General features: G+C 38.2%; 1 protein-coding gene across 3 annotated transcripts in view; it reads right to left on the bottom strand.

The window, feature by feature from the left end:
• Window positions 1-2,093: 2,093 nt before the first annotated feature.
• Tmx4 (thioredoxin related transmembrane protein 4) overlaps window positions 2,094-27,094 on the bottom strand; it is a 36,247-nt gene continuing 11,246 nt past the window's right edge. Inside the window, exons 3-8 of one of the 3 annotated variants that reach the window (XM_060371633.1) lie at window positions 19,121-19,166; window positions 18,222-18,350; window positions 15,230-15,275; window positions 12,035-12,247; window positions 6,598-6,661; window positions 2,094-5,836 (exon numbers count right to left, since the gene is read on the bottom strand). In XM_060371633.1, coding sequence (XP_060227616.1) covers window positions 5,487-5,836; window positions 6,598-6,661; window positions 12,035-12,247; window positions 15,230-15,275; window positions 18,222-18,350; window positions 19,121-19,166 — 848 coding nt within the window. In that variant the 3' untranslated portion in view covers window positions 2,094-5,486. The remainder of the gene's footprint in view (window positions 5,837-6,597; window positions 6,662-12,034; window positions 12,248-15,229; window positions 15,276-18,221; window positions 18,351-19,120; window positions 19,167-27,094) is intronic. The other 2 variants (XM_060371634.1, XM_060371635.1) reach the window with 2 other exon arrangements.

Below are 27,094 nucleotides of genomic sequence, written 5' to 3'. Positions count from 1 at the left end.
TCACCACCACCACCAAGATGGGCCAAACAGCTCTCTCACTTGTGCCATGTTTTCACCTGTTACTCTTTTGTATGCTCTTTTGAGTTCAACTTTCCTATTGCAACCAACATTTCATTTTTGTAGTACCTTTCAAATTTCTGTTGTCACAGCGCTTACCAGGTATACAGAGTTACATCTAGAAATTGTTTTTATCAAAAACCCCATTTTAACAAACACAAAGCTCTTCTGGCTTGTATCAAAGCCTAAACTCTTGTCTGCATTTCATAAGGTCCTTGTACCAGCTCTCGCAGCTGTAGATGGTGTCTTGAGGCTATTACTTGAATCTACAGTTAGGACGCCCTACACTACCAGGCGAGGGGCTGATCTTGCTGTTAACAAAGAAGGGCAGATCTATAGCTTTAAAATAGAAGTTGTAGACAATAAAAATTGCTTTTTAATCATCCTACTTTATGCTACTTAAAAATACAATGCTAGACAAAGAGGCGAATGCCTACAATCACACTTAGGGAGTTGAGGGAGGGATTCTAAGTCTAGAGAGTGTGGATCAGAGGCTAGTCAGGGGACAGGTCTTGAGTACTAGTATGATACCCAGCATGACCCTGCTTCTAAAAACAAGCCCCAAATACAAAACAAAATATTAAAACAGAGACAAGTGACAACAACAACAAAATTCCTCATTTTCCAGTAAGTGGAAGAGTCCAAAGATCAGTTGGCTTGGCTTGGTACGTTACTTTACAGTAGTTAAGGATATGCAAAGCAAAACACACTGTAAATTATTGCTATTAGTGAAAATAATCAAGGGGTCAACCTGTAATCTATCATGTGCTTGATATCTGTGCTTATAGCTTATTTCCCAGGGAGCATGGGTTCAAAGGACAGTCGATTCCATGGAAATGACTTGGTAACTGTGTGAACCTAGCAAGCATTCTGTCCTTTTGCAGCAGAGATATTTTCTGTGTGTATCATATGGTTACCACCTAAGTAACTGTGATTCCAGAAAAGGAAGCGTTCCACCAGTGACAAGACACTCTACATTCTGATGACAAAAGACTTTCCAGAGGGTGACTAATGTTAAATTATGATTAAATAGAATCCCACTTTATATACTCAGGGAATTTATAAATTAATAAGTATCATTCAAACAGGAAAAAACATTATGGAAAGATATGAAACTCTCTCAAGAAAAAAAAACAAAAAACAAACAACAAATAAACAAACCAACAAGGGACAAAATCTACCTGATTAGTGAAGAACTTCACTAAGGTTCACCTACACAGACAGAATTCTCAGCTTTACTTTGGTAAAAAGACACGAAAAAAACAAACTTACTGACTTTATTGCTTTTTTTTTCCTTTGTTTGTTTGGTTGGTTGGCTTTTTTGTTTTGTTTTGTTTTTAACCAGACAGCTCACTGCTATCTTTCAAAAGGGATAATTTTAATATCCATGACATCAGTGTGTGTTCAAAGGAGTCACCTGGCCTTTATGCTTTCTGTATTGCTGCAATGGTGAGAGCAGGTTAAGTCCTTGTGTGAGTCCTAGTCTCCGGACTGTGAAGTCCAGCATCTTGGAGGAATAGCAGTCATTGATTAATGCACCAGCCCTGGCCACGGCAAATGTGGTGAGCTCCTCCAGATGGCACAATGAGCTGTGATGTGCTGAGAAGCCCTTACATCGTTCACTAACCATGAAACCATGGCATGGATTTCACCAAGTTCAGGTACAAGAGGTGGAGAATGAACAGTCAGAGAATAAATACAGAGGAGAATTATTTTTTTAACAAAGTAATATTTTCAACTGCTTCCACAGATGCTTTTTTTGTGAAAATATTTATATGAAAAAGCAATACACCATTATGCTTTACTTAGTCATCACTACCATTTTAGATTTTGACACAAATGGAACGTGACAATAAAATGGCAGTATGTAAGGTCAGGGTTATGTATAATTCTGTGATCAGAGAATTTGTAATGCAGGCAATGTAGTACTTGAAATGATGCACTGATTTCTCATTTCAGTTCTGCACATCTATTTTAGAGAGCACAGAATACACAGGTAAAGAGAAATAAATACACTGGGCCAAATAATCAAACTATTACAAAGAACAAACACACCAATTTTATAATGTATTCACTTCCAAATGAACAGTGTCTTTACTATAAAAATTGCATTTCTACAAAGCTGTCAAGAGACAAATAAAATTCTGTCACATCAGAAACGATTCAAAGCCACATGTGAACAGCAAGCCAGTCTCCACACACCGTTAGAGAGTATGCCACTGAGGTTTACAGCTAGGCTGAAGCTGTCCAAGGCTTCTCAGCGGAGCCTCCGGCTTTGGGTAGCTGCTCAAAAAACTGACCTGGCAGGTTTCCTCAGACTCCACTATGGCTTCTGTCAGACAAGCTACAATCTTGACAGGACCAAATACAAGAATGAGGTAAAGAGACAACACTGGCAGAGGTTTCGTTGGCACAAAGATTTACACTATTACTTTCTCAACAGTTGATAAATTTGACAGGCAAGTCATCACACATCTACAATACTGACAGGAAAAACAGTGGAACATTAAAAGGAAGAACCCAGAAAATCTGCACACACCAGCAACAGCACCAATCTCTTCTTCTTTCTCTTATTCAAGCTTAGGATTTTATGCTGAAATATTATTCACCCTTTTCAATCTCTTAAAAGTTCCCTTTGGACTCTATTGTTTCCTATCTTACAAAAAGCCACATGGTAGAAATTCTCACATTTTAATTCCCCCCACACTTCCCGTAGATGCTACAAGATGCACTTACTCAAGCTTACATAGACTCAAACCATGTGGCAGTATCATAATTATCAGCCAGTATTTGATACTAAAAACTAAACGTGTAGATTATTCAGCTGCCCAAAGCTTATCTGTGTCAAGCTTGTTTGCCTTCAATTACACTAGTTACTATAGAAAACCAGTATAGATCCTATGTACAGGACAAGACTGTAGTGATTCCATGCAATGGCCTGGGCAGTGAATGTGCCATCCCTTACATGTTCCATGATTAGCTTTCAAAACAAAACAATAACAACAACAAAAAAGTGAAATTGCCTGAGCATTGGTTCCATGAGATTCTAAGCAAGCTGGTGTGATTGAGCACAGTTAAGGAGGTGAATAGTAAAAGAAAAAAAATTAAAGAGGTTTAACTGGCATTTTCATATATTCCAGTGAAGAACAAGGCACCTTACTCTAACTACCTGTACATAAAGCACTGCATACCCTCATTCCACAAGTGCCATCTCATTCACCAATTTTAACAAACAGAAAATAGCATCCTACAAGAGCAGATATGGCAATGGGGGGGGAAGCATGGTTACTTTTGTTTTATAAAATCATGTTTCCATGCATTTAACTTCTGGATTAAATTTATTATGTACACAAAAAATAAAGTTATATTAAATGTTGATCTAATTTAAGTTGATTTTTCCTTTAATTTTATATTAACTAAATACTGAAAATAAACCTAAAGTCTTCAAATGTAAAGAAATTAAATTAGCTAAATAATTTCTGGACTATTTACCAGAAACTCAATTTTTTTTCCAGGATGTTAGAAACAGAAAGTCTAGGAAAAATGATTTCTACAGATAAATATAATTTTATTGGACTGGACCTTCTATCCATAACTTTTTTTCCCAGCCTCTAATTTCTTTTATGTATTATTCAGAAAGGAAACATATTATCTCATTGTATAATTAAATAGTGTTTGGGGTCCAACTGGAAACTGGTTGAGAATCATATAAAAGCCAAGGCAGACTAATTCTTCCAGCCTTCTCTTGTCAGACACCCCTTAAAGCCCAGCAGGCATGTCAACTGGAGGAGGGTGCTTCACAGAGCACAGACGTGAGCCTCGTGAGAAAGGAAGCCAGAAGGGCCCAAACATGGGAGAGTAAGCAGTTTTGTGATGGCCTCAGCTTTGAACTGATAGTTAATTAAGTTACAAAGATGAAATAAAAACATTAATAAAATGATTTGTCACAATAATATCTTTCTTTGCGCAAGGCTGGCAGCAGCCTCATGCAGCACGGGAGGACAGATGCTGAAACCCCACCACCAGTAAGCCTCCTGTTGGCAGCTAATGCAGGCAAAGAATTATCTAAGCAGCCAAGAAATACACCACATATCCCTTCTTTAAAATGATACAACATTTTACATTTCATAAACCTGCAGCCATTATTCTGACTCGACCAAGGGGAATAAGATTGACTTTAGTCAGCTTTCATGTAGCTGGAATCTAATTTTATGGACTTATTCTCAAACAAAAGAAAGTAAGAGAGGAGATGGCAAGATTTTTTTTAAAGGGAGCTTGGTTCCTTGATACTGATATCAGATTGAGTAGGGAGAGATTTTATAATACAATTCTCTAGAGGATTAAGGGAGACAGAAACAAAATCAAATATTTTACCACCTGATACTGATTTTCATCATTTTTTCACAAAGAGCACATCACTGAAAGCAAAGCAGACATTCTCTGTCAGTTGTTATTAAAGTGCTTCCAGAGACAGAGAACCCCTTGAGATGGAAACTAAACCCCACAAACCTGAAGTCACCTTTACCAAGCAACCTTGTAGTGACAGAACTATGAGCACTCTGGGTTCAGAAAAACAAAGAATGTGGCTGAAGGAACTCTTGAAGAAGTTACCCTGTAAGTCCTACAGGTTGACCTAAACAAGTTGTTCATACCTGTCTTATGAAGCCTCTACTACCTATTGAACTTTCAGGGACTATAGCATGTCTTTGAGATACTTGGCCATCTTGGCCTCCTCAGCTGTGGTTGCTGATTACCTAGAGGTCTAAATCGAATGAGAGCAGTGGATGCAGACTGACCACTGTCTGCGCTTTCACTGTAGAACACTTGTGACTGTACGGAGTCTTTAGGTCCACAGAGGTAGAGTCACAGGAATTAAAGCTAAGAAATAAGACAACAGCAGCCAGAGCTCCTTTTTAAGGTTGTATCTGTATCCAGGTCTCCTGCAATTTCTAGCCCCAAGACAGTGTTTGTCGGCTGTGGTAACAGATGATTCTAATGTGACAAAAACAAATGTTCAAATATGAAGACTCAGACACCTCCTGTACTTCAAGGGTGCTCTGAAATAATATGACTTTCCTCTCACCTTATCAGGCCAGCAGCCTCACTTCTAAAGATGCTAGTGAGTCCTCTGATTGACTCTTTGGCCCTCAAGCACATCAACTTATTCTCCACTTAAGTCCCCACAAAGATCCTAACAACAAGATGGCTGCATGCTGTACTCTCGTTAGGACAGTGGGGCTTACTACCATGTAACCACAGGACCAGAGATCAACCATCTTCAAACAATGAACACTGCTCATTCAGTCCCCCCAAACAAACAAACAAACAAACAAACAAACAAACCCTAAGAATTTGGCTTAAACTGCAGACCAGACAGAAGCAGACTTATTTTTTTGTGGCCTGTATTTTTAGAAACGACACCATGCATCCTATGGCCCCTTGTTGGCATGCTGACTCTTGCGCTGCCTCAATGAGTCTTCTACCACCTCCTGTGTGTTAGCTGGATGAGCTTCACTGGGTTCAAGTTCCTCTTGGGACACACTGCGCTCCTTCAAGACTCCTTGGTATTTGGTGTCACTTCTTTCCTCATCCATACTGCCTGGCAGGTTGTCCTCCTCCTCACCATCTTCTGCTTCGTCCTCATCTCCAAGGTCCTCTTTCTCTTCTTCATCATCCATAAGACTGTCTTTGTTTTCTTCTTCATTTGAGTCATCCTTTTCTTCCTCTGCATCCTGTAGCTGTTCAGCTCCTTGAGCCTCCTTGGGCCTCTGACCCTGCTCTATGGAGAGAAGAGAGAAAATAACCTCTGGATAAACAATGGCAACTTAGTATTTAACTTGAGCTTTAACCATGAGATGAACAAATGGGAAGTTTTCTGCTCCCAAAGTGCTGGTATCACATGAACAGGTTTTCTGATTGCAGCTTACCCATATCTAGAAATTACATATTCCCCTACAGGAGCATCACTGACTGTGATGGTAGGGCAGATGGGAATGGAGTTTAGCACTGCCTTTCACACTCCACAATGTTGAAGGTCACATATGTTATTTAGCTGTCTATGAAGTCTTACAGACTTCAAGAACTAATGACATGATTGTATTTAAACTCCTGAGAAATTCAACAGTATGAATAAAGGCCATCAAGGCCAGTGCCACTTAGGCCCAGAAGTAGAGAGAATAGATGCAGACTGGGGTAAATTGCTCTTGAAGTACTTGACATAGTGACAACTGTCTTGGAATCGCAACAAATGTTGAGTTCCTCTAAGAATCTTTCATTCCAATTCAAAAGCAAAAGTTGTCCACTGAAAAATAAGGCAGATACGCCCAAAGAGAAAATGCAATCTTCAATATGAAGTATTTTCTAATTTTAAAAGAGGAAAGTAAATTTTATTCAAAGTTATATGGCGAATACATCTTTAGGGAACTCAATAGAGGTGACTGTGTGCTTGGTGAAGGGAGTGCAGAGCTAGAGCCAAAATGCTAAAGCAAAGAATACCAAAAAACTCTAGACCCTCTACCCATGAGGACTTCTCAGACTCACCACAGTGTTCAGATGAAGCTCTTGGAAGAGGCACATAAAAGCACTCTGAGATCACCACCAGGACCTGGGGGAAACAAAGTGACTTCACACCAAGTAGACAAGACAAACTGCCAACCTGCCTCAAATCAGATTTGTATTGCTTAACCAGACACTTAGCAGCTAGTCAAAGCCTTCAGAAAAATACAGAAGAGTGCAAGAGTACATGATTCTTGAATATTGAAAAAAAAAAACTTCATATATATTTTTTAAATCTGTTGAGAACTAAATTCTATTTTAAGCAGAGACTGGGTGGCTTCACATCTGACCTTGATGTACCAGTGACTTTCTACTGTGTTATAAAAGTCTTTTTTATTCTTCTTGAAAAACTACAAGTTTCTTAAGGGAAGAATCACCTCAGTCCATATCCACACCTAGAGACAAGAATGGATCATATTAGTGAAACTGTTGGCTTAATCCATTAATTGGCTTGTTTGTAATCAACAGGGTAGAGTTAACTGGAACCAGAATAAACCTGAGCCAAACTCTCCAACTGCAACATTCCACTGCCCTATGTGACCACGCAGAAAGATCAAACCTGGAAGAAGCTGCCCATGCATGAGGTTATATCTTACCCCCACGACACACCCTCACTCTTCTTGCAAATGTCAGACAAGCTTTCTACCTGATTGGCCTCAGCCTTTGCAGTTCACCCCCACACCGCCCCCCTGGCTACAGAAATACAGGCACTGCTCTCAGCAGTATGGCACACATGCATGGCTTGCTTGCATATGTCTTCTTTTGCCTAGCTAACACATGGAGGAAGACTTCTCTTTGAATGATGAGATTTCAAAAACAGGAATAGCATATTAAAGCCATAGTCCTTCGGATTATAGTAAAACATAAGAGCATCCTACTTTGTATTCAAGACCATACGTATACATATATTCATTTGTTCAACTTAGGTTAAAGGTTCATGTTAACAGCTCAGAGAGAAATGTTGAAAAGGGAGAAAAACAGCAGTTTAACTATAAATCAATATGGAAAAAAACATCTGTTTCATATGTATTAGTATTTTGGAACTAAACCTGCTCCTGGGTTGCTTAGCAACCTATGATGTCATTATGTATCACCAGCCAGGTGGCCACAACTGGAAGGTGTGGTTACCTTCCCTTTACCAGCCTGCCATGTGGTCTCTCTCTTGGTCTCTTCTCTCTTGGCCTCTTGCCTCTTGGTCCCTCTTGCCCTTTCCCCTTTCTCTGTTGGGGCACCCCCTCTCTCTTTCCCCTCATCATGCCCTGCTCTCCCTTCTCCCTCTCTCTTCACCTCCATCTAATAAACCTCTTTCACATAAAATCTGTTGTACGCCTAATCATCATTATTTAATGTGTCCTCCAACAATATGAACCATGAATAAAGCACTCTGATACTTTAAGGATAAAGAGATGACATCCACTATAGGATTCCGATTTCCCATTTGAATGAGGAACAGCTAGGGCCCTGGGCACGGTAGACAATGGGAGACATGGCTGCCTGGCTCCTCTAAGTTGTTCAAGTGGTATTCATGATATTCATGGGTCTATAGAGGGCCTGTAATTGAGGCAAGGCATCCACAAAAGCCAATGAGATAAAGGGAGAAATTTGGGGTTAGAGAATAAGCCTTCGGCTACATAACTGGTTTAAACAGCAAAGATTAAAACATATCTATCTGTTGGACCAAGTTTGAAAATTACATTTTAAAAGTGAGAGTCATGTGTTTACTACCTTTTGTGACTTTATTTTTATTTAATTCCATAAGGAGGTAGAATTTTTCAGCAATCCAGTGTTTCTAGCATTCCACAGACTCCAAAGAGAGCAAGTCACACTTACGACAGACCTGAGCTCTGTGGAGGACTAACTGGGTCCTCCAGTCTAGAAGAGATTCACAGTGCAGTCTTGCCTCTGTCTGGAGTTGGCTGTGTGGCCAAGGACATGTCACTTAAGTCCGCTCTCATGCCATAGTGTATAAAAAGCTGTCTATGGGCTAGCTCACCATCAACATCTATTTATGTTGTACACAATTCCATCATGTCTTCCTTCTCAAAATTTGGGAAGAAAAATCTTCCAATCCTTTTAAGATTCTCTCGATTCCAGATTATTTTCTGTTTCAAGGGTTATTCCAGTTTCTAAGCCACTACAAAATGACAAAGTTTATAAACATTGCTTATAGATAAATGGTACTTTCTTTATCTTATACAATGACCCTTTCATGTTTTGGCTTCTACCTAGAAAGAAGCACCTAAATGAAGTAGACAGATGCATTTTTTTTTCCCCACAGATGACAGCATCTATGCCTATAACATTCCAGACCTTCCTCTATAGGAGGCCTTGGGCTAGACAAAGATCACAGGTATTGTGAAAGTAATTTACTTAGCACCAAAGTTTAGGCAGTGCCTGCACAACAACAGAAACAGATACCAGGGAACGGAAACAAACACAAGCCCTACCCCTTTACTGTTCTATGAATGATTTCAGCAGCTGAAAGCCACTACTTAGGGCTACCTGGATCGCTCCTAGATTCTCCATGGCTTCTTTCAAGCAGTTAGTGATGGCAGGCTGTGATGCTGAGTGAGCACAGATCCCTTTCAAAAACTGCAAAATATGTACTTGATTCTCAAACTGAGCCCATGTGAAAAATGGCATATAATATTTTATCTGTCAGGCGAAGTTATCTTTTGAATTTTGGGAAAAAATAAAACAACATCCACGCTTATATGAAGCAATGACTTCAGACATTTCCTATGAAAAATGTCCTGCCCTTGTCTGTTAAAGTTCAGCTACATGAGGACTCACAGGAGGGAAGAGACAAGCAAGATCAAGTTTCACAGGGCTGCAAGCCAGGGTGAGGCTTTCAGCCCCAGGCAATGGAGACTCCTGCAGACTGACCCACTGCTGTTCAGAAAGGCCCTGAGTTCCAAATCCTTTAGTTACCTGGGATCAAACAGAGCAACTCAAAACCCTCTTTCCTTTCACTACTAAGCTAATTTTTCAAATTTTGGAAATCATGTGAATAAATCTATCAGATTTATTTGATTCATTAAGTAACACTACACGAAATCTCTTTAGAGTCTGGCATCTTGGTGGATATGTCATTCTTGGGGAACCTGGGGACATGGGAAGCTGCTCCCTAGGCTAATAAGAACCAGGCTGAAGGCGCTCTGTCAAGCTGAAGGATCTCTGTCATCTATGTTTTCCCTTTATCTTAATGTTATATACAAACTAGTATTCTTTATGAAGCTAAGATAAACAGACAACTGTGAAATACTGTCTCTGTGATCATAACAAAGATATGGTATTTCTTTGTTTTCTAAGATAACAAAAATGGTATTCTGAAGTAAGTAATTCAAAATAAAATAATATGGCCATTTCAAATCTCTTAATCATATAAACAAGAAATTTATTTTTAAAAGTACATAAAAAAATTAATGATTATTGAAGGTAAATTTAACATTGTTTAAAATTATAGAATGATGAGCAGAGAGGTGTTTGCTCCTTTTTGGAAATCTATTAATAGGCTAATTTATTGATTTATCTTCTCAATTCCCTGTCCAGACATAACAGTGTTTTTCGTTTAATCAACTGACCAGTCTGCGGTCAATTCTACCCTGCCTTTAAGCTTATGATACCCTCCTAAGGGTTATTTCAATCTAAATTTCCAAAAAATAAAATAAAATAAATCAGTCTCTACAGATAGGCATGCGATGCTAAAACCCTGTCAGTTGAGCAGAGTTTTCCCATCCACACCGACACTACCAAGGTCTGCACCTCTGATTCACCAACATCTCCACATTTGGTCTCTCCCTGTCTCCCCTAGAGGAGAAATACTCATGTAGTTCCCACTCTGGTGAAACAATAACAACAAAAGGCAGAAGAAGCATAGAACTTATACCTGTTATTGTACAGTCAAATTCCATTAAACCAGGGCAATGGAGGCCATGTTAGTTAGCAATAAAATTACTAAGACATAGCTGGGGCCTAAATAATTATTCATACAGGTAGCTATGTTCCACCCCACTTCTAAAGCTAACATCCAAAGCCAAACTAAAAAAAATGAGCTAAAGTGTAGATAAAGAACTGTCAAGAAAGAGGTCAAGCTGCTTTAGCTTTCTGTAGTAACTGTTTCCTACTAAGTTGTAACTTATCTGTGATGGCACTATAATGTCAACTGCTAGCTATTTTCAATTTTAAGACCTTGCTAGATAGCCCAATTTCATAAAAAAAAATGTAAATAGCCTTACCAAAAGTCTACAGTGTACTCTTTATCTAGATGTTTCAAAATTATCAATTATTTCTATTATAAAATATTTAGAAACTACATAATTAATAACCAACAAAACTTTTCAGAAAGCATATTATCTTAATTAGAGTTTAACATACAATCAAAATGTCCATGTATACATTAAGCGAAACATCTAAAATATTTACCTCAGGAAAAAGAAAAAACTAAACTAAACCAAACAAAAACCTGAAATGTCACAAAAAATTTATAGCAACTTCTGTATTTAAGCAAGTCAATGTATTATTCACTAATACCCGAGAAGAGAAGATACTCAAACCCTATGGGATACAAACTTTCATGTCCCATGACTTCCTTTGTCTGTTTTTTGTTTGTTTGTTCTACAGCAGTAACCATGTTCTTTCCTCTATGTTCTCTAACAAAAACCAAACCAAACCAAACAAACAAATAAACAAAAAAACTAACCTCAGGGAACCAGAGGCAATACATAAGAATCTGATCAGGCTTTTGCAAGCTTTGGGGACTCCTGTCTTCCTACTGGGTTGCCTCATACACCCATGATATGAGGGAATTGTCTAGTCTTATTACAACTTGATCTGCCACATTTGGTTGACATCCCTGGGAGGCCTGCCCTTTTTGGAGGGAAACAGAGAAGGAGTGGATGGGGAAGAGGGAGGTGCGGGGGGATGGGCTGACAGGAGAGAGAGGAGAGAATACGGTTTTCCTGACGTAATACATGAGAGAATAACTTAATTAAAAACTTCTTAAGAAGAATATGGTCACAATTAGATATTCAACTGGAGGATAGGAACAAGAAAATAGTCTGTCATCTAAGTACATTCTTTGTCTCTACCACTGTGGTCAAAGCAAGGAGCTTTGTGTGAGAACATAGTAACTTCCCTGACTTGAAAAATGATTACCAATTCAGGGAAGATATTTATTTCCTCATTAATCACTATGTACATTCTTAGCAGCATTAATATTCAGAACACTTAAAAGATAAGACTAGACGGTGATAATTAATGAATTTCCCATTATATTACACATTACCATTGAAACCAAAAAGCAAATTTACTGCTTTAATTGACACAAAATGATATTTATGTGTTTTTCCTTTCATGACTATCTTTTAATTTTACATGAAATTCTCTTTAAGAGCAAGAAAAACGACTGATGTTATCTTACCAGACCCATGAAGAGGCCAAACACCAAAGTGGCAATGACGAAAAAGATGTAAGAACACCATGCGGGGGTCCCCAGAGTCACTGTGAAATAGTTGTGAAGACGCTGCAGTCCAAAGGAAAATGAAATGTTCACTTGCAGTGCAGGGTTCCAGCTGCAAGTCCAGTCTACGGACTGTCTCTCCACACGGGCCCAAAGTTTAGACTCATGTGATTCCTAATTAGCCAATCAAATTTTGTAGCACTGAGAAACAGTAATTATCAAAATCACATCTTGTAAGAAATATTCTTCAAAGCTCAGGATCTTGACAGAGGTCTGGTCAAATTACTTTGCCAGATCTTTCTGCCATCACAAGCAGTTTTCAAATATCCTTCATGAAATCATTACCTATTGCTCAGTATTTAATCTGAACATGGAATCTGTTAATACATGAAACCCTTGGGCACTTATTAATGCCTATGTAAAACAAAATGATGCCTGAGAGTATGAACCACTTAAATTTTTTCACACTTTTCCTAACGTTAAACAATATATGAATTATACATGTGAACTGTTAATTCAAATCAAAGTCTACTTAGAAGTAGACTGCTACGGCCATATTTCCTCATATTGTTTTAGACCATCTTTGCTTCTAATTTAGAACAGGCTATAATAAAATATTTAATTGATTTAGTATAAACTAAAAACTAATAGGAACAACAGATTTTGAGAAACATGAAATAAAAGTAGAAACTTGGACTCATTTCATCAGTTTTTGTGAGTTCTGGGAAGATCATTCAATAATTGTTTTTGTGGTCTGCTAATGTCTAAATTGGTGCCTTTTAATTCTGTGCCTAATTGATTGCATTGTATTTTGTGGACTGGAGCTCTTTGGAATGTAGTTTCCAACTTCTAATGTTTTCACAGATATTATTAAGTTCTGGCTCTATATAAAAACTGTACATGGAACACTTTATGCTTTCTTGATGACTCACTGTCATTACTGGGCTAAAGAGACAGAGGATCCTGAAGGTCACTGCCTCTTGCTGACTCATGGACATATCTGGAACTTGCTTTGTGCATACATGCTGCTTCACCTTACTCAGAGGCCGCAATGAACAGACACAGTTTAGGAGCTTCTCGGCAGTGTCACAGACCTTTCTCCAAAACAAATGATTCAAACATGGAAGAAACTTCCTACGTGAAATTTTAAACTACAAAATTCTGAATCATTCTCTGAATCATTGCATTCTGAGTATAGTTAGCACTTTAAAGTATTCTCTTATTTTAATGTTTCAAGTTTCTTGTATAAACTTATCCTTCAATAAATCTATTTGAAATTATAAAGAAATTCAACAATATCGTGGGTTAGTAGGTAATTATTACTAAAGACTAATGATTTAATAAACAATTATTAAGAGCTGTAATTAATTAAGTTGTTTGTATAGCCACAGACATAAAAATCCATCTGTTACTCTGAGTTCATAGTAGCTTTAGAGATCTTTATGAAAGACTAGAGTTGTGGCATTATGAAGCTTTATATATAGCTGATTACAAGAGATCCGGTTTAGCTTTAGATTTTTATGTTTCTGTTTACTTAATCATGTATCCTCGGGTCAAAATACTGATACCTGCTCAATGTTATATGCTTTCATTACATAAAAACATCCTACTCTATTTTATAGAAAATATTTTAAAATGTCAGCTGATAATACTGAACTTATTTAATATATATTAACTATATATTATGAAATATATACTTAATAATATATAAAATAATATAGTATAACTAAATATAAAGGAATATATTGTATATGATACAATATGAAATCATTGATGTATATAATTTCATATATTATTAAGTTAGAGCTAAATTTTGCTACAAATCTTTAGTCTCTTGTATGAAGAGACTAAATGAAATAATTATTAAATAAAAGAAATAATATCATTGCAACCAGTGGTCAAATCAAGACCTCCATGAACAGGTAAGTTCTTCTGTGCCCAGGAAGGCCATTCCTTCCTCTAGACATCTGAACTGTTGCAGCCAGCACTGCATGTTCTCATTCAAAGTTACAGTGGAGCTTAGTGTTCAGAGCTCATCTACAAAACAGGATGTATAGTATACTCTTGAGGAGTTCAGGAACAAGCTCATGATCCCCTTTACACATACATTTCAGAATCCTTTTAATATCCTTCTTACGTGGGAGCAACCAGCAAGATCTCTTCAGTGGTATCAAAAGCTTCTTGCTTCCTTTTACAGTCTGTCTCTGAATATCTACCAAACCTAACCTAACAGCCTTCTGCAGGCTTCAAGAAAGGGACCTTATGAATGTATACCATCACAATATAACTTGCTATGAAAGATTTCTGTACATTGTGTTAAATGGAAGAAAAGATGTGAGATGTCCCCATCTAGATCACAGGGAACTGCTACAGAATTTTATCGTAAGTCTGTTATTATTAGACTTAGTTCAAAAGTACATAAGTTTTACAATATGGTGCTCTTCAAAAGCAGGAAACAAACAATTCAAACACAATACATAATAAATGGCATTAAGCTCTTTCTACAGAGAAGGGAAAGAAATGGTCAAAGGTCATATTAAAGACCAAGAAATAATTCAGCATTTGGCCTAAATAATTGTTGTAAATCTGGAGTGACCATATGTTATTATAGAAGCACATACAAGGAGAGAATTTTATACTAGTGGTACACAACTCTTGGTTTCTGTAGCAACTATGCCAATTCCATCACTGTAGTTCAACAACAGATAAGAAACATCAGATGCTGTAATAACAATGGCTGTTTAATGAAAGCTTTATTACAAAACCAGAAAGCCCTTCTCAGGCTACAGTTTGTTGCATCTCAATACACAGACTGACTTTCATGCTTCCTAGAGAATCTTTTTATTTACACAGATATTTCCCGGGGGGGGGATGAATTAAAATAGAACCATATCACATAAGTATTTTTGTTTTTACAAGGACTTCAACACCAATCTCATAAAATATGACTGTGACACAGCGCCAGGGGTCCCTCTTGAAATTATGCCTTTGTATAAACACATTATTATCATGATGAACCAAGTATGAGGGTAGTTTTATGGCTTAGAGAAAACAGAATTTATAAAAGTACTTATACATTTTTATTTTCCTAAAAGCTATATTTACACTTTTTAAAAATATTATCATCAAATATAATAACTGTTTAAATGTACTCACCCAAATCTTTCCAGAAATGCTAAAAAGACCAGCCATTCCAGACATCCTAAGAAAGAAAGAGAAGCATCCTAGTGACATACAAAGACAAAACCATGCAAAGCTCAGGCCAGGGACCACACCTTCACTGAGCCTGTACTCCTGGCTTTCTCTCCTCCATTCACTCCAGTTCTCAAAAAGGTTACAGTTCAGGGTCATTATATAGACCACTCTGCTGTAAATATATTTCAAATCCTTGTCCCCTTATCCTGTCATATAAAAAATTCATAACAGCAAACAAATTATATATGCAGAAAGACAACATATCCAGGTAACTTCCAAAGGCGAAAGCTCAATACTGTCTAGTATAGTATCTTTCAGGATATAACTACCATAACTCATTTGCTTTTCCTTCCTTTCAGTCCTACCCATCCTCCTTCAACAAGCACTGTCAGCTAACAAGCACTCCTTGTGTGTAACGGTAAAATCAGAAGCCATGATGTGATCACTCTCACTGCCCTGTCACCACATTTGAACCTGATGTTTACCATATCACCTTGGTATCAACAGCAAAGGCGACCTGACTGGTCAGGCCAATTTATCAACCTGTGAGTTTTGTTTGTTTTGTGATGACATGATTCTTTCTGTCATCCCTTTTTCCTGCATTCCTGATTATTCCACCTCTCTGATATCACCCTCTTTAGCATGAAGACATGTCATCCTCACCCCTATCTCGTGAACTGAGCAACACTGCCCTCACATGGCCCTCCAGCTTCAGAACAAAATTCTCTAAGAGCAGTCCTCTCTTGCAATTTCTTCAGTGGATGTCATGAAACCATTTAAATCTGGCTGCATCCTAACCACCATTTGTCAAGGTCATAACAATGTCACCCTGCTGCATTCTATGTCCTTGTCAGAGATTGTCTTTTTTTGTCTCCTAGCATCATAAGTACTTAATATTTCTTCCTTTAGTATCTTTTATTTAGATTCTAAAAAAAGTTTCACTGTTGTTTTTCTCTCTGTCTCACTGGAATAATTTTCAGTTTCCTTTCCTAATTTTAATCGCATGCATTGATTGTGGTACATGTGACTACACAGTTGGGCTACAATAGGAGAACTTGCTTAAGTCACTGCTCTCCTTCTACAAGGGGCCCAGGGATAGAACTCACGTCAGTAGACTCGGTGGCAGGTGCCTTTACTTCCTGTGCTATGTCACTCATCCACTTGCTCTTGATGACATTTGCTTAGTATGGAGCTTCTTGCTTTTGAGGTGGGTCACAGATTTATCCCAAGCACACTACTCTTTACTTCCTATCTGTTCTCTTTCATTCTAAGGCTTTAAACACTGTAATTGTGTTCATTAATTCTCCACAGGAAACTATGTACACACACTCAGCTTAATAGCATTACAAAGCCTAACAATCTTTCTCTTTTTCCTTTTTAATATTTTATTAAATCTTTGAGAATTTCACATAATAAATTTTGATCATACTTACCCCAACACTTCCCAGTTCCATCCCCACCTCCCTTTTGCCCCCTTGCTTCATGCTGTCATTGTCACCTTCCTCTCCTTCTTCTTTTCTCCTCCTTCATTACCATCAACTCCAATTTGTGCCAGGTATATACTTATAGGTGTGGGCCATCCAAAGGAGTATGATTGGCATAGCAGGAAATCACACCCTTGAGGAAAACTGACTTTCTCTTTCAGAAAAGAAATCCAGTAACATCCATAGCTCAATCAGAGATAAGGGCTCATGAATCCTTTCCACTCCACACTAGAATATTGACTGGAAGCCATGATCTTGATTTTAAATATCCCTAAGCTATCCAGCAGAGTTTATTTTATTCAATATTTTAGATAAAATCTAATTGTATCACTTTCTCCTTCCCTTGCCTTCCTCCAACTCCAACCCAAACAAAACACCCCTTACTTCCTCTGAAACTTATAGCATCTTTTTTTCTTTAACGTCCAGCAGAACCTTGATGGTGAGAAATAGCAAGATCCACCAAGTATTGAACAGGAATCACAGAGAGATTTTTTTTTCTATGCCTGCTCTTATCTGGGCCATAGCTCCTCCTGTTCTGAAATTCCCACCCCAATGCTCCCTTCAGAGCAACCACTCTTAACACCTCCTCAAATAGGCCCAAGATTCAATTTTTTCCAGCATAATATAAGAAGCTACACTGTTGATTTTCACAGCTCTATCCAAATGATCATATCTCTCTAGCGTATTTTGCCATCTGTCTTATTAGTCTTAAGTTATCTAATAAAGGGAATGAAGAAAGCAAGCCTATGCAATGAAGTCAGAAATACTTGGCTCCTAGAACAACATCTACCATTAAAATCAGTGTTCATTTATTTATGGAATGAAATGCCAGAGGTGGGCTATTTTTAGGATAAGCTCTATTATCTCTCAAGCACTAACACAGGTGCCATTTGGTAAATGGGATGTGACATTACATTGTTTCTATGGTATTAAGGATATTTCTTACAGCTGTATATACAAAATAAAATTACTAATATGGCCATTCAAGACTGAAGTCAAGTAACAGTTTAAGAATTATTGCAGTTCAGCCTTGTCTATTTTACTAAATATTGTCAAAAGCTATCCCCAGAAACACTGTGCCGGACAGCCAAAACCACCAGAGTTTTATTCAATGTAAGTCACAGGAATCCCTGAGTACTACAATTTGAGGAAAATCTGTCCTTCTAGATAGTGGTGACCAGCACTCCGTACCACATTTGTAAAGAGAAAACAGTTGGCATAGCTTGCTGCAAAAGTTGCAGGAAAGGTTTTCTGTTACACCAACCTTCAATCCAACCATTCACTATTCATGACACTAGAACCACTTACAGAAGATGTGGGTGAAAAAACCAGAAACACGACATTGACCAATCACAGGAATTGGTAGTCTAGCTAAGAAGAAAGGAATAGGAAGGAAAATCTAGACTTGTAGGTCCACACACTAGCATGGGACCTATTGTTTTACATACAACACTTTATTGCTATCTTACGTTAGAGAGGCTGGGGACTTCCAGCCAGTCAGAGGCTCGACTGATTGCCATTTCTTCTCTAAGATGTAATTCTGTAAGTCTTCATAGATTCCTGGACCTCGGTAACGGCGGAATATTCCATCTTTTGCACTACAGATTATAAAATCAAGTAGAAATTAGATAAATCAAAGTCGGTATTACAAAATAATAATAAAAAATATTGTTCACATTTGTAAACTCTGCTTGGACTTTAAATTAGCTCAAAGGAAGAAAACAAAAAAAACTGTAGCCAGACATAAACCAGAAGGCATGTGTTATTCATTCTAATTTAATATAAATGAGAAATTCTAAAACTTAAAGCATTAAATATTCTATTTCATCATTGTTTAATCTACAACCATAGCCTAAATTTCCAGCAAGATTTAATCAGACAATTCATTTGTTAGCATGTTTGCAACCAATTATTTTTATTTTTTCAAGCAAAATAGCAACTGTTGCCACAGTAACAAATTATGCCTTCATATTTCCAAACTTATGTCATCCAAATCTCTACGCTCATGATCAGTAGCAAAGCACGTACCTCACATTCACCTGTAAGCCTTCCCTCTCTCTCCTTCTCAGCCCAGACAGGATTCACAGGAAGAATTTACACAAGCCCTTTTCTTCTCTTCATTCCCAGTATACTACTGAGTGAAACTGGGAGTTCTGTTCCCAGGAATCCATTGAAGCTCATCGGCCTGTATCTTGAATGATCAATGATCCTAAGTGCTATATCCACAGAAAACTTGTGTGTGTGTGTGTGTGTGTGTGCCATTTTCCCTTCACCTCTCATTAGCATGGTTCACTGTCACCTACTTAACATATTCTCATGAAACACTGAATGCTAATCTCTATAAGATCCCAAAATTAATAAAACTTACTGAAAAAATGCTGGGAGAGTGGTAACAAAGAAGCGGCCGCTCAAACCTAGAAAAGGCATAAACAAAAACAGTTAAAAGGTAAACTCCAAGTAACTCAAGTACTCAAGCACTGAGAAGCATCATCCTTAAGACTGCTATCATGACCAATGAACAAACATCACTCAAATTACTGAATCACATTTACTATTTTTTGATTTAAGGGGAAAAAAACTTTTATTTCCTAATATTTCCCAGTTACTGACACATCATACATGCTTATGTTTCAAGTGTTATAATAGAACTTTCTCACTTATGTATTACTTGGCATTGTATGCAGGTTAAAAGGATATATTGTAGAGCAATAGATCTAAACTGAATACTAACTTTTCCAAACTAGTTTTGTGGCTTAGGTAATTTTTTTAAACTTTTTGAGTTTCAGCTGCCTCATCTATAAAATGACTATATTAACACTTAGTTAATTATTCTAGGATCAAATTGCTAAGAACATAATGTAGTCCCTAGTGAAAGACTCAACAAATTACAGATATGAAGTACCCTAACTGTCAACTTAAAAAGGACAACACATTCTTCATTACAGGTGTCTGCTTGAAGGTTCTCCATAGTACAGTAGATGGTCCCATATCCATGCACATATGGGAGGAATTAAGTAAACTTAGTAAGTTTCTAAGAAAGAAAGAGGAATGAAACAAAGATACATGTAGTCAAAAGCAGGACATCTGGAGGGAACCCAAGGGTAGATATTTTATTTCATTATATAAAAAGATAAAAGTAAAAGGAACATTTAAAAGTAAAAATAATTTAAAATATAAGCCAGGCCCAGTGAGGCATGCTGGCAACCCCAGCACTACAAGCCTGCAGAAGGCACCTCTATACACTAAGTTTCTCACCACTCAAGGCTACAGTGATGCCCTGTCTCATAAAATGTAAAATACAGTAACAATATAAAGACACTTGTACTAGTCCATCCCATTAATGAATATTTTAAAAAGACTTAAAATCCTAATTGCTTTATATATTTATAAAATTTTCAAGTACTGCACATGCAGCATACTTATTTTTCAAGTGTTTTAGCAGACCGTTACTGAACATGAAGTACACGTCATGTGTTATACTATCTGCATGTAACGGTAAGTAACCTAAGGTTGCCTTCACTCAGCAAGTAGTTCCTGAGAAATTTCCTTTGAGGAACTGTCATAGCTCCTGAAGATAATGAGTTGAAGACAGCAGACAGTGTGCTCTCAGAGTTCAGAGGGAAACTGTTTAACTGATCACAATTACGGCCTCACAGAGACATATACCAAAAAACAGCACACAGCAAACCTGACTCACAATGACTGAAAAACAGCTCTCTGCCCTGTGTGATCTGCAAATCAATTATATTTAAAAGGGTACCTGTACTGAGTGAAGGGAAATAGCATAAAAAATAGCACATATCCTTTTTACACTTACTATTTCTACCTACCTCTCTTGCTGAACAATACGGACAAAATCAAACATCTATGCAAATCAAGCCGTTCGAGTATTTTTATATCTTGGGTCATTTGAAATATGATACACTGAAGCTTTGCTTTTAAAAATATTGACAATGCTTTCATCATTTTTATAAAATAAAGCTATATTTATATAATACATATGATTAACTGGCTAGGCTTGCTGACTATGGTCCCTCACTGAATGAGGGGTCAGATATACCACTAGTATTACCAATCAGTTGTACGGAATTCTGTCCTAACCGCATGAGGTAGGGAAGGACTAAGGAAATACGTTCCCTCTACTCAGCCACAAAAGAGTCATATCCTTACTGGGGGTAGATCTTCTCGTGTGGCTGCTTTAGGGTCATCCACATCTGCCTGTAACCACACTCTGCTCTGTAAGGAAATACTAGTTTCTCCAAAGTGAACTTTGATTGGCCATTGGAATCTTAGAAAGTGCTTAGTGGTAGATGTTTCCTAGTCCCACCTAGGGTGAAAATTCTCCTCACACATTAATGGAGTCAGCAAACTATGACAAAATCAGTGTTGAGTTTGCAAAGAGCGACACCATTGCTCCTGACAGAGGCAGTGAGACAGGTAGCTGAGTCTCCGCTGTTCAGAGGTGAAGCATTTGTAGAGGCTTTTTGAACATAACTTTCTGTCTCTGTGTGGAATGGGCTGATGTGCCTTTGGGGATGAGGTAGCAGCAGTGTGAAGATTAGAGCCATATGTTACTAAGGCTGAAGCTATCTGAGCAGGAGACAGACATAGGGCATAGCTCAGGGTGGCATCCATTTTGTAGATTTGATGAAGCAGCATGCCTGCATGATACACAGGGTCTACTGAGTACGAGTGTAGAGAAGAAAGCCCCTAGAAACCATAATCTTTAGTTGGGAATCCTAGTGCTAGGAGTGAGTTATCTCCTTGTTAGCCATAGAGGCCCCAGAGGCTCCTACACCAATAAAGGCCATTGCCATTGCTGCTGATTTCGTTCCAGAACTGAATGGTAAGACACTAACGCTAACAACATCACAGAGTTGTTAGGGATAATTAAGGGACTAGGATAATTAAGGCTAGGGCTGAGCCAGAAGTGTCACTTCCCTGCAGAACAGTGTTCATAGTGCTGAAGGTGCTATCAAGGTACCTTTCTCAGCTGTGGCTGCTGTGTGCTTCTTCATGGAAGTATCAGGCAATCTGTGCCAGACCCCAAAATAGTGACACACATAGTTATGGACAGAACAAACTTTATGACTAGATTTAAGGACTGATCCACAGGGAGAAATTCACATCTGATACTTGAAACTTAGATAAACTTTGGTCAAGGAAGTCAGAGGCGGAGTGAAGAACCAGCTGCTATTTCTTTGTTAAATACATATGTACCAGCTACAGTACTGTCCATTTGTGTAGGGCATCTACTCAGGTTATTACTTGACTCGGCGTCTAAATATTTTTCCATTTCCCATTCTTCACACTTTTTCTCACTTATTTTCTATAGCAGGAGGAACATCCAAGACTTGCCAACACTCATGCTCTGGAGATTCAGGGACTGAAAGAGGGCAGGGATGTTCAATGCCTCACTGAAGTTGGAGAAGAATTGTCAGACACGTCACCCCTTCCAAGCTCAGAGACCATGTGGAAAAGCAGGGCAGAAAGAAAATAAAGAACCAAAGGAAAAGCTGAAGTGTGGTACAGAACTATCTTCCAAGCCAGACTGTCTGCTGACTGTCGGTGTTCCTCCATGAGCTGAGGGCTGGGGGGTCTTGGGACTCTCATCGAAGTATCCAGCCACTCTGCACAGCAGGCTGTAGGAAACTCTGTCCTACTGCTTGTGGTCTTGGGAAGGAGGAGTATGTAGGCAGGAAGGACTAGGGAAGCAGGCTCCATCTACACAGCCGTAAGTTATCGACCATGTCGAGGGGCAGACCCTCCACTGTGGCTGCTCTACAGTCGCCCATGTTCCTGCCTTCACTCATGTGCAGGCCAGTTCTAATAATAAGCTAGAGTTAATTTAAAAGAGGGAACCTCAACTGGGACTACCCCTGCAAATCTATGGTGCATTTTGTTTGGTTTGGTTTTCTTTTTGCTTTGGTGTTTTGGTTTTGTTTTTATTGATGACTGATGAGGGAAGATGAGTCAAGCTCACTGTGATGGTCCCTGGGATGATGGTCCAGGGTGCTTTAAGCATGCAGCCACCCTCCATAGCTTCTACTTCAGTTCTTGCTCTCAGGGACCCTGGGTTTCTTCCCTAACTTCCTTTACTGATGGACTTATAAGCTACAATATAAAATAAGCCCTCTCCTTCCCAAGTCACTTTTGTCATGGTGTTTTTTAACACAGCAATAGATGCTCTAACTAAACACCAAGCTTTCTTAGAAAGTCTTATAAACTCAGACGTTCCTCAGGATAAACAGGTGGAATCAAACTCTGATTAATTATTGGTACTGTAGGAGAGGGCAGAGGTTGTCTAATATTCCTCCCTAAAGCAAAAAGTTTCTTGCTTTCTCAAAATTAAAAAGCAAAATTTGGTCTAACTGGATGTCTTCATGTAGAAAAATGAAATAGATTCATACTTATCACCCTGCACAAAACTAAAGTCCAACCTCAACATAAAACCAGATACACTAAAACTGTTAGAAGAAAAAGTAGGGAAGAGCTTTCAGCTCACTGGCACAGGAAACAACTTCCTGAACAGAACACCAACAGCACAGGCTCTAACAATCAATAAATGGGACCTCATGAAACTGAAAAGCTTCTGTAAAGCAAAGGACACTGTCATCAGAACAAAACGCCAGCCTACAGATTGGGAAAGGACGAGATTACAACCAACTCCTGTGGGTAAGGCAGCCTAAATAAAAGAGTACACAAAGGGAGACCTGAATCAAATACAGGTTTATACAAAAATACCTAGTAACGTTCTCAAAATGGTATTATTTTAATTGCTCAGTCAGAATACTGATTTCGTAAAAACTACACATTAAGGATAATTTCCAGGTGAGATGTCCTCTCTACATAAGCTGATAGACATTGAGGCTTTTGTCCATTTCTGACTACTGTGACTAGAACAGCTATGAATATGAATAAGCAAGTATCTCTACCCTAGGTCATAAAGTCCTCTGGTTATTCAGGTCTCCCTTTGTGTACTCTTTTATTTAGGCTGCCTTACCCACAGGAGTTGGTTGTAATCTCGTTCTTTCCCAATCTGTAGGCTGGCGTTTTGTTCTGATGACAGTGTCCTTTGCTTTACAGAAGCTTTTCAGTTTCACGAGGTCCCATTTATTGATTGCCCGAGCAGTACAGATGGATCATGTGGTAAATATATTTCTAGCCCTTTGAAATCCATACTGATAGTAGCTGTACCATTTTGCATTCCAACCGCATTGAAATCTGTTTTCCCTTTTCCCTACATCCATGACAGCATTCAGAATTGTTTTCTTTTTTTTTTTTTTTTTTTTCTTTTGGTCTCAGGAAGTCTGAGTAGTTAAAATAAATTTTAAAGTAATTTTAATTTGCATTTCTCTGATGACCAAAGATACTGAACATTTTATAACTGCTTCTCAGCCATTTGTATTTCTTTCTTTTTTGTTTTTTGAGAACTCTTTAATTCCATACCCCATTTGTGTGTTTAGTTGGTTTTTGTTACTGGTTTATTTTCTCTAGCTATTTGTATATTCTGGATATTAACCCTCTGATATATGTGTACCTGATAAAGATATTTTTCTCTGTCCCACACTGCAGATCTCTCTGACTCTTCTTCCCACCAGCTTACAACTCCTCTATCAGGAAATCCTAGTCCCAAATCTAAAATTTCAATCATTACAGCTTCTAAATCACCATGTTCTTTTTTTTTATTTTTTTCATTATTAGTTACATTTTATTAATTCTGTATCCCAGCTGTATCCCATTCCCTCATTCCCTCCCAATCCCACCCTCCCTCCCTGGTCTCCTCCCTGCCCCTTTCCAAGTCCACTGGTAGGGGAGGACCTCCTCCCCTTTCATCTGACCCTGTTTTATCAGGTATCTTCAGGGCTGGCAGCAAATTCCTCCTCTGTGGCCTAACAGGACTGCTCCTCCCTTGTGGGGTGGGGAGGTCAAAGAGCCAGTCCTTGAGTTCCTGTTAGAAATAGTCCTTGTTCCCCTTACTATGGGAAACCAATTGATTACTGAGCTATCACGGGTCACATCCGAGCAGAGGTTCTAGGTTTTATCCACTCATGGTCTCTGGTTGAGTGTCCAGCTCAGAAAAGACCCTGTGCCCAGATATGTTTGGTCCTTGTGGAGCTTTTATCCTTCCACATCAAACTCCCCTTCTTTCATATGATTCCCTGCACTCTGCCAAGGGTTTGGTTATGAGTCTTAGTATCTACTTTGGAGCACTGCTAGGTAGAGTCTTTCAGATGCTTTCTGCGGTAGACTCCTGTCATACGTTCAATGCATATCCCATTTGTCTTTCTAAATGAGGATTGATCATCATACCCCGTGTCTGCTTTCTTGATTATCTTCTTTAGGTGTATAGATTTCATTATGTTTATCATATTTTTTAGGTCTATATAAGTGAGTATATTCCATGTTTGTCTTTCTCCTTCTGGGATACTTCACTCAGAATGATCTTTTCTAGATCCCACCATTTGCCTGCAAATTTCATGATTTCCTCCTTTTTGATTGCTGAGTAGTATTCCATTGTGTAAAAATACCACAATTTCTGTATCCATTCCTCCATTGATGGACATCTGGGTTGTTTCTAGGTTCTGGCTATTACAAATAAAGCTGCTACAAACATGGTTGAGCAAATGTCCTTATTGAATCACCATGTTCTTAAGTCTTCTTTCTTGAACGAATCTATTTTATCTATTCCCATTTCTGACCCCTATCAATTTTTTTCCACATAGCAACCAATGGAGTTCTTTTAAAATGAAACTTGTCCCAAGTATCTACTCAAATTTTCTAGCATCATCCTTACAGCTATACTCTGTAAATCCGCCCTCGATGCCATGGCCAGTAGGATTACTTTGGGCCCTGGCTACCTTCGGTCAGCCTGCCGTACTATCTTCTAAATAAGCGAGGTGGTCCAACCTGCACATGTTATTGGCTCTGCTGGGAACACTCTCCCCTCAAAGTCTGTTGAAGTCTGTGGTCTTATTTTATCAACATTTCTTCCTTTTAGTAAACAGACCTTCCCTGCCCATTCTGTATTTAAAAAAAAAAAAGAAAAAAAAAGGTGTTGCCTAGATACTTTACTGTATTTTTCATTTGTTATTTTTCATTTCCATTTTGTTTTTATTATTATTTATTCCCTTCATTAGAATGTAAGCTAAATAGGAGCCATACCTGCTTTCCTTAGAAAATTCTAAATCAATTGTACCTAGAACTCAAATATCCATTATTATTTCTAAGCCCTATTAAGATATTAGTAAAAACATTAAAGTAGTAATTGAAAGTAAATCATAGACTTAAAAGACCATAGCCAGTATCATACAGTCACGTATCACTTAAAGAGAGACATGTTTTGCAAAACACATTTCCAGGTAATACGCTGTTTTGTGAATATAACAGAGAACACTACACTAAGGTACGACACCACCCTTAAGCAGTATCATCTTATAAGAGCACCACCATTTGTGTAGTCTGTCCTCAGCCACAACCTTGTATGTAACCAATACCCATAATCTTTAGCTATTCAGACAATCAAGAATGTAGAATTGTGTTCTCCACTTAAGAAATATATGTAGCCACTTTATGTGTATGAATGTTTTAAGTACATGTATGCATGTGTACCACATAAGTGTCTGATGCCTGCAGAGGTCAAAAGAAGACATCAGATTCCCTAAAACTGGAGCTACTACAGAACTGGAAACATGGACAGTTGAGAACCAGCATTTGATGCTTAGAACTGATCCTCAGCGGGAGGAAGTATTTATTCAAGCAAGCATATCACAAAGCTTAAAATTCCAAACTATCACCTCTCAGATTATTCACTAGAAGGGGAAAAAGGTGCTGTTTCTTCACACTGAATGCATTTAAGTGCCGCTAGTTTGGCTAAGTGTTCAAGCTTCACAAATGGTAGAGTTTCACAAATGGTGGCAATAGAAGCCTTCTGATAAGATGGAACATGAAGTCACAGCACTACCTATGCAGTGCTCTTTCCATAACCGGAATGAAATCACATCTCTATAGCAAGCTTCCAGCTTTTAAAAACAGAATAACAGAATAAGAAGAGTACTCTCATAGGGAAATGTCTGTAAATAATGGCCTATTCTCTTAAGCATACTGATGCTATTAAAAGGAGAGGATAATTATACATTGTAAATGTTTATATTTCCTCAGATGAGCCCAGAGCCTTTTTATATAACACCCCTAAGCATAGGCCTGAAAGCTTCTAGCCTCCATAAAGTCTAATCTTCTACAAGCCTGGACCTTGAAGGCTTCAGCTTCCAGCCATTGTCTGCTTACCTCAGCCTAGAATGTTTTCAGCCTCTGAGACTTACTACTGAACAAACTCACACTT

This window comes from Meriones unguiculatus, chromosome 18 (assembly GCF_030254825.1).
Source record: "Meriones unguiculatus strain TT.TT164.6M chromosome 18, Bangor_MerUng_6.1, whole genome shotgun sequence".
NCBI classification, from domain to species: Eukaryota; Metazoa; Chordata; class Mammalia; order Rodentia; family Muridae; genus Meriones; species Meriones unguiculatus.
The sequence above is the reverse complement of the archived record's forward strand: the minus strand, read 5'-3'. Positions and strand labels throughout refer to the sequence as shown.